A 10,000-nucleotide genomic window follows, 5' to 3' on the forward strand; every position below is an offset into this window, starting at 1 on the left:
TCCACGTCTCCATCACGTCTCCATCATGTCTCCATCACGTCTCCATCACGTCTCCATCACGTCTCCGTCACGTCTCCGTCACGTCTCCGTCACGTCTCCGTCACGTCCCCGTCACGTCTCCGTCACGTCTCCGTCACGTCTCCGTCACGTCCCCGTCACGTCTCCGTCACGTCTCCGTCACGTCTCCGTCACGTCCCCGTCACGTCTCCATCACGTCCCCATCACGTCTCCATCACGTCTCCATCACGTCCCCATCACGTCCCCATCACGTCTCCATCACGTCTCCATCACGTCCCCATCACGTCTCCATCACGTCTCCATCACGTCTCCATCACGTCTCCATCACGTCCCCATCACGTCTCCATCACGTCTCCATCACGTCTCCATCACGTCCCCATCACGTCTCCATCACGTCTCCATCACGTCCCCATCACGTGTCCATCATCCTCCCTCTGGGACTCAACAGATTCAGGAGTTTATTGTGATTTACTCGGTATGAAGGACTCAAACCTTTAACTGCAGAGGAATAACAGATTCACTGGAGATGTTCTGACGTGGTTGGAGATTAACGCTCTGACTCTTTATAATTATACTTGGGAAGAAACTGGAATGTGAGTTTTGTCATATTGAGGACAGGCGTCTGAATGTTCAGCATCGTGGGGTGAAGATTCGAGGACTGTTTTTCATGAGTACAAACAACAAAAACAAAGTTAGTTCAAAGAAGACAAAGCTGTCATTTTGTTGGACGTTGACTGGAGTCAAGAAATGCACGATAATAATTTACTCTTCATCGTCTGAAGTTTAATGCAAACCAGAGTGCTTCTGACTGACTGACTGATATTTATGATGGCGGCCTGTTTCTGTCAGACGCCCAGATCATTCGTCGCTGCCATGAAGTGCAAACACACTGTGGATTTAAGCTCCTCTGGGATTCGACTGAACACAAATTTTCCAAATGATTTCGGTTGTCAGGCTGCAGGTTGTGTTGAGTTTCTGCAGACTGACGAGAGGGAGAGGAGCTGTAAGTGACAGAGAGTCGGTGTCATGTTTCTTTAAAAGCACTCCAGAGTTGGTGCGAGTTTCCGCGGGGCACGAGAGCTTTTCTCTTTGTGTTGAGTCTGGAGACATTTGCATATGACCCTCCTCCTCCCTCCGGATTGGCCGAGGCTCCGCTAGCATGTGGAAACCCACATCCAAACTTTCTCAGTGTCCTGAGTGGAAGAGGATGAAGTGAGAGGCAGGACGCCAGCAGCTGTGTGAGTGAGTAACAGCAGCAGGAAGGCAGAGAGAGGATGAGATCTGAACGAGAGGTTTCCTGACCAGGCTGGACGGTCAAGTTTTAGCTTTAAAAACCAACAGTTTTCTTCACTTGGTTAGTTGTTTGTCTTGTGAGAAGATTATTTTGAAGAAAAATTGGGTTTTCTATCATGTTTTCTGCAGATAGATGGGTTATTTTTCTCTTCTATTTCAAAAGAAGACCATTTTAAAGTATTTTTAAAGTTGTTTTTTTTTGAGGAAATTATTAATACTTCACATCACCATGCTGCTGGCTCTGCTTCTTCTTCTGAGTCTGTGCTCTGACGTTTGCTCGGAGCCATCATCAATAACCATCCAGTACCGGGTTTGGGAGGAGCAGCCAGCTGGGACACGGGTCGGCCGTCTGGTGGATGACCTCCGGCAGAGGGACGAGGGCGGTCCGTTTGAGGATTTCCAGGTGGTGGAGCATGAGAAAGCCCTTCCCTTCTCTGTCAGCACTCGGGACGGGGTCGTCTCCACCCAGGACCGGCTGGACAGGGAGGAGCTGTGCCGCGGGTCGGACTTGTGCGAGGTGGCCTTCAGCGTCCTCTACAGGAAGAGTGGCGCTGTGAACTACCTGCGGGTTCGTGTGGAGGTGATGGACCAGAACGACCACAGTCCCAGCTTTCCAAGCGCGGTACAGGAAGTGGAGATCTCAGAGATGGCCGGCCTCAGGATGAGAATCCCTTTGGAGCGGGCAGTGGATCCTGACGCGGGGCCAAATGGCCTCCAGACCTACTCGCTGTCTGTCAACCAACACTTCGCTCTGGATGTGACGGTGGCTCCAGGTGGGACAAAACAGGCTGAGCTGGTGGTGATCAGAGAGCTGGACAGGGAGCTTCAGGCCTCTTTCGATCTCATCCTGGTGGCGTGGGATAAAGGGAACCCGCCGAGGTCTGGGAGCACATTAGTCCGTGTCAATATTCAAGATTCAAATGATAACAGCCCCACATTTGAGGACAGCACGCCCTCAGTGGAGCTACCTGAGGACACAGCCCGCGGGACAACCATTATCAACCTCAAAGCCACCGACCCGGACCAGGGCGCCAACGGGGAGGTAGAGTATTCACTCAGTAAACACACACGTCCAGAGGTTCAGAGGCTCTTCTTCGTGGATTCACAGACTGGAGCGGTGAGTCTCTCAGCTCCTCTGGACTACGAGGTCCAGCCCTCCTATGAAGTGATCGTACAGGCTCGTGATCGCGGGCCCAATGCCATCCCAACACACTGCAAACTGCACGTCAAACTCAGAGACATAAATGATAACGCACCCAGGATACACATGACCTGGACTCCACCCAACTCACCTGTGGCGACGGTGCTGGAAGGAGCTCCAGAGGACACGTTCCTTGCTCTGGTGATGGTCTCTGATGCAGATTCAGGAGAAAATGGCAAAGTAAGAGCACATATCCAGCCAGGATCAGGTCCATTCCGCCTTAAACGTATCCATGGTGACAATTACATGATTGTTACCAATGGCAGCCTGGATCGAGAGAAGGTGATGCAGTACAACATCACGCTTGTCGCTCAGGATTCTGGAGATCCTCCGCTGTCTTGTGTCAAACACCTGCCTGTCCACGTTCTGGATGAGAATGACAATGCCCCCGTGTTCTCCACCTCCGTCTATAAGGTGTCCTTTAACGAGAACAACATGGCAGGATACCACGCTCTCAAAGTCGAGGCCCATGACGTCGACCTGGAGCTCAGTGGAAGAGTATCCTACTTCATACGCAACTTCAGTGAAGTGGAAATGAACACCGAGTCTTTCTCCATCCATCCAACCAGCGGTGTCATCAGCGTCCAGCGTCCTCTCGACTACGAGGAGTCTCACACCTACTCCTTCATCGTCGAGGCCATTGACCAGGGTCATCCTCCTCTCACCAGCACAGCCATGGTGCAAATAGACATCCAGGATGTGAACGACAACTCCCCAGTCATCACCGAGCCAAAACCCAGGAACGGAGTAGCCTCTTTGAGCGTACCGGTCAACGCAGACAGGGGGGAGATCGTGACCGAGCTGGGCACCGATCTGGAGGAGGGATCCACCACCTTACCGATCAATCACCCAATCAGAGGAGGACTCATTGGATTCCTTGCATCCACCATCAAGGCTGAAGACCCAGACTCTGGGCTGAGCGGACAGCTGAGCTACCTCATCACCGACGGAAATCCCTCTGGGCTGTTCTGGTTAGACAAGGCTACAGGCCAGCTGTTTGTGAATACCACCAACGCTACAGAGCTGATCGGGAAGACCTTTAAGGTGGACATTTGTGTGTCTGACATGGGCAGTCCCAGCCTGTCCACCAAGGCCACACTGGAGGTGACTTTCATCAACCTCAAGGACCATCTGAAGAACTCATCGCCTGGTAACCGTGGACAGCTCAGTTTCACCATGATGCTGGCCATCTGCCTGGGCGCCACCTGCCTGCTGCTCCTGTTGGCCATAGCCTTGGTGACGACATTCTGTCGCCCAGAGAAACGGGACCACCACGCCTACAACTGCAGACAGGCGGAGTCGACCTACACCCGCCACCCTCGGCGCCCACAGAAGAACATCAGGAAGTCCGACATCCAGCTGATTCCCGTCATCAGAGGGCGTAAAGAGGAGCCTCCTGAGGATGATAGTGAAGCCCAGCCACTGGCTCCACCTTCGACGATGTTAGAGGATCAACAAACTGAGAGACAGTACACCTTAACGCCATCAGTCATGAACACAAGCTTCCATTCCCAAGGATACCCAGAAGTGGACGCCACTCAGCCCATCAGCCACCACAGCAGGACTCTTTGGAAACCTGGAAACATCGAACTTGATGGCACTTTGCCTCTGACACCTGCCACGTCCTACCAGACTCTTCGTCAATCCAGGAACACTTCATCGTCTTCCTCCATCTCACATTCAAGCACCTTGAAGCACCAGACTCACGCTAAAGTGGAGGAGGCAGAACCGCTGCGTTTGGCATCACAGGCGACTCTCAGGAGGCCAAAGACCTCCGAAGGACGAGGCGGCCACGATGCAGAGCATCGTCAGATGCTCCAAAACCTGGTTCGACTGTCCATGGCGGCGTTTGGAGACTCCATCGAGCTTTCGTCTGCTTCTCCAGAAGTGCAGGTGAGTTGTGATGTTTTATCTTATTTTATCTTATCTTATCTACAACAATCACAGTACGTCTCATTCTGCAGTACACATGAGTTAACTTTGTTTGTTTCTTCACTTAGTTCAACTTCAGTAAATCACCTGAGCAACACAGGTGCCTCTGTTCAGATCTGCATCCTGTAACATTCGTTCTCACAGAAGCAAATGACACAAAAACACAAAATTCTAGAATATATAATGTACATACATGTACAGAACACTGATAAATGTCAAAAACAATGACAAACCTTGTGTTCTTTTCGGTACCTAAGACAAAATATAAACATAAAAAATACAAAAAAAAATAATAAAAATAAAACTTTGAGTTGGTTCAGTGAAACATATATGTGTGGTATTTGTGCAGGGGACTGCTGTGATTGGTGGAACTGCAGGAAGATATGATGATTGATCAAATGTCTGAAAAACTTGCAAAAAAAAAAACTTGCAAGGTTGTACAAAAATGTATGGAGTTTATTAGTATGAGTATCTTCAGTTGTTCAGAAACATCCCAAAACCATTGAAACAATTAGATTTTCAAAATTACCTGGAACATCACAAGTGTAATAATAATATAATAATAAATGTTGTAAATAAATAATGATAATAACAATAATGTCAATAATAACAGTAAAATCCTCCTTTTATTTTGGTATGAACCAATATTTTTTGGTTCGCTCTGCAAAGGCTGAATACAGGAACTTCCAAATAAGGTCAAAGGTCAAATCAGAGGTCAGGATTAATATGTAGAAACAATAACCTGATATAAAGATATAAAACTGACACATATTCAATTATCTCATCTAAAACTTTAAAGTCATTTTTCTCAGTTCTGCTCTCTGAGAAGTTCCTGCCCTTTTCCTTTGTGGGGCAGAATTCCAGTGAAACTTTAACAGAGGATTCAGCTTCACAGACTAAGAGTTAAAATCTTTAACATTCATGCTGAAACTCTGCTGACTCCAGTTCAGATATGATTCACCTGCAACTGAAACACTTTTATTTCACACAGTTTGTGTTTGGAGTCACTAAGAATCCATTTTCCCAGCAGCCTCTCTGCTTTTTCAGCCTCCTGTTTGATGACTGACTCAGACAGCCTGAAGGCTGCAGGCGGGTGGAGGAGGAGGAGGAGGAGGGGGAGGAGGAGGAGGAGGAGGAGGAGGGGGAGGAGGAGGAGGAGGAGGAGGAGGAGGAGGAGGAGGAGGTGTGATGGATGACTGTGAGTTTATTCAGGTGTTCACTCATGTGTCACAGACAGTAACCTCACCTCCTGAAACTGTGACAACCCTTTTTAACTGAAGATCAGATTGATATTGAAACCAGGAGGAGGAGGGGGGGGGGGGGGAGGAGGAGGGGGAGGGGGAGGGGGACCGGGGGGGGGGGGGGGGGGGAGGAGGAGGAGGGGGAGGGGGAGGGGGACCGGGGGGGGGGGGTGAACTGCTCTCATGCTCTGCAGGGTGGGGGGGTTCTGCAGAGGGCAGCCAAAGTAAGCTGTGATGTGTTTGTAGTGTAAAGTGACACTGTTCTGAATCACTGTTTCACTGAGCTGCTCCTGTTCCTTCTGTTCCTCCTGTTCCTCCTGTTCCTTCTGTTCCTTCTGTTCCTCCTGTTCCTTCTGTTCCTTCTGTTCCTCCTGTTCCTCCTGTTCCTCCTGTTTCTTCTGTTCCTTCTGTTCTTTCTGTTCCGTCTGTTCCTTCTGTTCCTTCTGTTCCTTCTGTTCCTTCAGTTCCTTCTGTTCCTTCTGTTCCTTCTGTTCCTCCTGTTTCTTCTGTTTCTTCTGTTTCTTCAGTTTCTTCTGTTCCTCCTGTTCTTTCTGTTCCGTCTGTTCTTCTTCTGTTCTGCAGTGGTAACTCGTTCCATTTCCCGTCTCTCTATCTTCCTTCTATCTAAAATGAAACCAAAAAGCCCAAAAAATAATCTTAAAAAAAATGAATGATCAAGAATTTAATCGATCTGCTACATCTGAAACATCTTCTGAAGAACCCTTTTTGGAAGAAAAGTTTGTTAAGGGTTCTTTATACCATAATATAAGTTGGTTCTCAGTAGAACCCCCTGGCTTGATTCAAGATAAAATCCTTGGAATAAAAAAGGTTCTCGGTAGAACCTCCTGGGTGTGTTCTAGATAAAACGTCATTCAGGTGAAAGTCTGCAGCAGCACATCGCCCATCCACCGCGTCGTCCACCACGTCGTCCACCGCGTCGTCCACCGCGTCGTCCACAACGTCGTCCACCGCGTCGTCCACAACGTCATCCACCGCGTCGTCCACCGCGTCGTCCACCACGTCGTCCACCGCGTCGTCCACCGCGTCGTCCACAACGTCGTCCACCGCGTCGTCCACAACGTCATCCACCGCGTCATCCACCGCGTCGTCCACCACGTCGTCCACCGCGTCGTCCACCGCGTCGTCCACCGCGTCGTCCACAACGTCGTCCACCGCGTCGTCCACCGCGTCGTCCACAACGTCGTCCACCGCGTCGTCCACCGCGTCGTCCACCGCGTCGTCCACAACGTCGTCCACCGCGTCGTCCACCGCGTCGTCCACAACGTCGTCCACCGCGTCGTCCACCGCGTCGTCCACCGCGTCGTCCACCGCGTCGTCCACAACGTCGTCCACCGCGTCGTCCACCGCGTCGTCCACCGCGTCGTCCACCATGTCGTCCACCATGTCGTCCACCGCGTCGTCCACCGCGTCGTCCACCGCGTCGTCCACAACGTCGTCCACCGCGTCGTCCACCGCGTCGTCCACCGCGTCGTCCACCATGTCGTCCACCATGTCGTCCACCACGTCGTCCACCGCGTCGTCCACCACGTCGTTCACCGCGTCGTTCACCGTGTCTCCACTGGTTGGACACTTTGCTCTTAGAACTTCCCTCCAGTTGAAGTGTTCTTGTAGTAACAGGCAGTAACGTCCATCCACTGTATGAGAAATGATAAAGATGAGAAAACAGACTACAGTAGATTTTTGAGTTTTGACTCCAACTCAGATTGTTAAGTTTGAAAAAGTTTTACCAACTATTGATCTTTAGTTGAGATAATTTACTTTTCTTCCTTAGATATAAGCTAAACTTAAAGCTTTCAACTTTTTTAGTAAATTCACTGAAGACAAAGTAAATATTAAAATTTAAATATGTTCAATTAAAACTAAGACAAAGAAAAGTAAATTATCTTGACTAAACATTATATGCTGACAAAAAGTTTATTTATTTATATGTATATTTTTTTTAGGGCATTTCATGCCGTTACTGACAGGACAGCCAAAGATGTGACAGGAAATAGGGAGAGAGAGTGGGGGAATGACAGGAAGCCACGGGCGGGAGTCGAACCCACGCCGCTGCAGAGGACCCACAGCCCCCACACATGCGGCGCTCGCCAAGCGTCCCCAAGAAGTTTATTTTAAAACTCTGGAGTTTGAGAAGGACTTAAAACTCAGAAATCTGTTACAGTCAGTATTTTTACAGTACACTTGGAAGAGAATATTTAGAAGTGTATCACAAAAAAAATCAGATATAAAAGACTAAAATTCTTTAAACAAATTTCAATAAAAACGAAGCGTGGTCAGTGTTTCCTCTGGGAGTGTTTTCAGCAGCGGGGGCAGGCGTTCCGGGGAACCGTGGCGGTGTAAACAAATGACACTTGACTGAATGTAAAAATAAAAAAGTGAATAAAATAAATAAATAAAACAATATAAATGAAAATAAAAGTAAAATCAATAAATAATCATTTCTTTACGGGGCCTTGGAATCAGTGGCACAGTTTGCATCCTGCCTCAGAACAATGAAGAGCTGTAAAGCTCTGTTGTACGGAAACACTGCGAGTAAAGTGGCATTATTGATCATTGCTCTACAATGGAAATACACTGAATTTATTTATTATTAAAAAGGTTCAGAAACACTCAACATTATCAGTCCCAGCCTGATAACCTGAGCTTCCCTCTAGGTTTCTCTCCTCCACTCTCATCTCTCTCTCCTGCTCCTTCCTCCACTGCTCCCTGTCTGATGTTACTTGTCTTGTACGATTACATAAAACATTAACGTTAGTTACGAGCCGCCACTCCTACATGAACGTAGAGGAAACACTGGTTTGGTGTTTTTGAACGATGCTTGACACAGAAGGAGCCACTGTTGGTTAAAGAGGATGAAAGTCTGTTTAGAACTTTAAAATGAACAAATATAGTTAGAATAAATGATCTAAAAACATTCAGATCAGATTTTATTTGCATGTTTGCATCATGTCAGTCTGAATTCCTCTGAGCTGCAGATCAGCGTCACTGAGGGCAAAAGTTGCTGCCAACGCCCAGCAGACGGAGAACAAAGAGCTCGACCAGGTCCCACATCCTCACGTGAATCCCATTAAAGAGAGGAAGAGGCCTTCTTTTTTTTACCCACAATCCCCCTCTCCTCTCCTCTCCTCTCCTCTCCTCTCCTCTCCTCTCCTCTCCTCTCCTCTCCTCTTCTCTCCTCTCCTCTCCTCTCCTCTCCTCTCCTCTCCTCTCCTCCACCCTCCTGCTTGGCCTAGTTGGCACTCTCCTCCCTCAAGGTCGCAGAGGAAGAGGCCTGCTGGACGCCAGTGAGGGGGATTTACTGTTCACCTCCACCTCAACACACACACACACACACACACACACACACACACACACACACACACACACACTGAAGGAAATGGCGGCCAGAGAAGAAGAATAGGCTTTTACGTAGACACCGTTTCCTGTTGCTGCAGCCACACGTGCAAAAACACACAAATGTCACGGCTGAAACAAAGTCATATATTAACACACACACACACACACACAGTTACCTTCAGCAGTGTGTGTGTGTGTGTGTGTGTGTGTGTGTGTGTGTGTGTGTGTGTGTGTGTGTGTGTGTGTGTTTCCTCCAGTGTGTATCCGCTCTATAACAGATCTGTCAGCAGAAAGCAGTGAGCAGTGACACACACACACACACACACACACACACACACACACACACACACACTCTGTTCTCACACTGTAAAAAAACAACAAAATGTTTGCTGACCTGAAATCAGCTTTCATGCATTTTACATTTTATGGATCAAACAACTAATCGATCAGTGGAGAAAATTATTATTCAATAAAGAAAATAATTGTTGCAGGAAAGACTTTAAAAAACTGGTCCAGAAATACGTGCAAACATATGGAGTGCATGGATGTATGGACATTATTTGGGCCATTGATTTATTGATTGATCATTCTCTCCATTTATTGATTAGTTGTTTGGTTCATAAAATGTCAGACAATGGTGAAAACTGATACTCTCACAATCCTGTCAGTTGAAAAATAGGTCCAAACATGTGAAAACAGGTGGAGTTCACAGATACACATCCATCCACACGTCCATGTGCTCCACCTGTTTCCACATGTTTGGACCTATTTTTCAAGTAGGGATCAATCTGCCAATAATTTTCTAATAATCGGTTAGCTGTTTGGTCCATGAAAGGTCATAAAATGTTGATCAAAGTCCAAGATGACATCCTCAAATGTTTTGTCCACAAATTGTTCATGTAGCTGTGAGTCCTCTGCAGGACACTAATGTGTGCATCCTGGCTGAGTTTATAAGTGT

General features: G+C 48.0%; 1 protein-coding gene across 2 annotated transcripts in view; it reads left to right on the forward strand.

Annotated features, from left to right (window-relative positions):
- The first annotated feature begins 1,211 nt into the window (after positions 1-1,211).
- Positions 1,212-10,000, forward strand: part of pcdh12 (protocadherin 12) — a 16,612-nt gene continuing 7,823 nt past the window's right edge. For both annotated transcript variants that reach the window (XM_084718503.1, XM_084718504.1), the window contains exon 1: positions 1,212-4,405. In XM_084718503.1, coding sequence (XP_084574629.1) covers positions 1,541-4,405 — 2,865 coding nt within the window. In that variant the 5' untranslated portion in view covers positions 1,212-1,540. The remainder of the gene's footprint in view (positions 4,406-10,000) is intronic.

The sequence above is a fragment of the Lutjanus erythropterus genome, chromosome 5 (genome assembly GCF_056507025.1).
Source record: "Lutjanus erythropterus isolate fLutEry1 chromosome 5, fLutEry1.hap2, whole genome shotgun sequence".
Lineage (NCBI taxonomy): Eukaryota > Metazoa > Chordata > Actinopteri > Lutjaniformes > Lutjanidae > Lutjanus > Lutjanus erythropterus.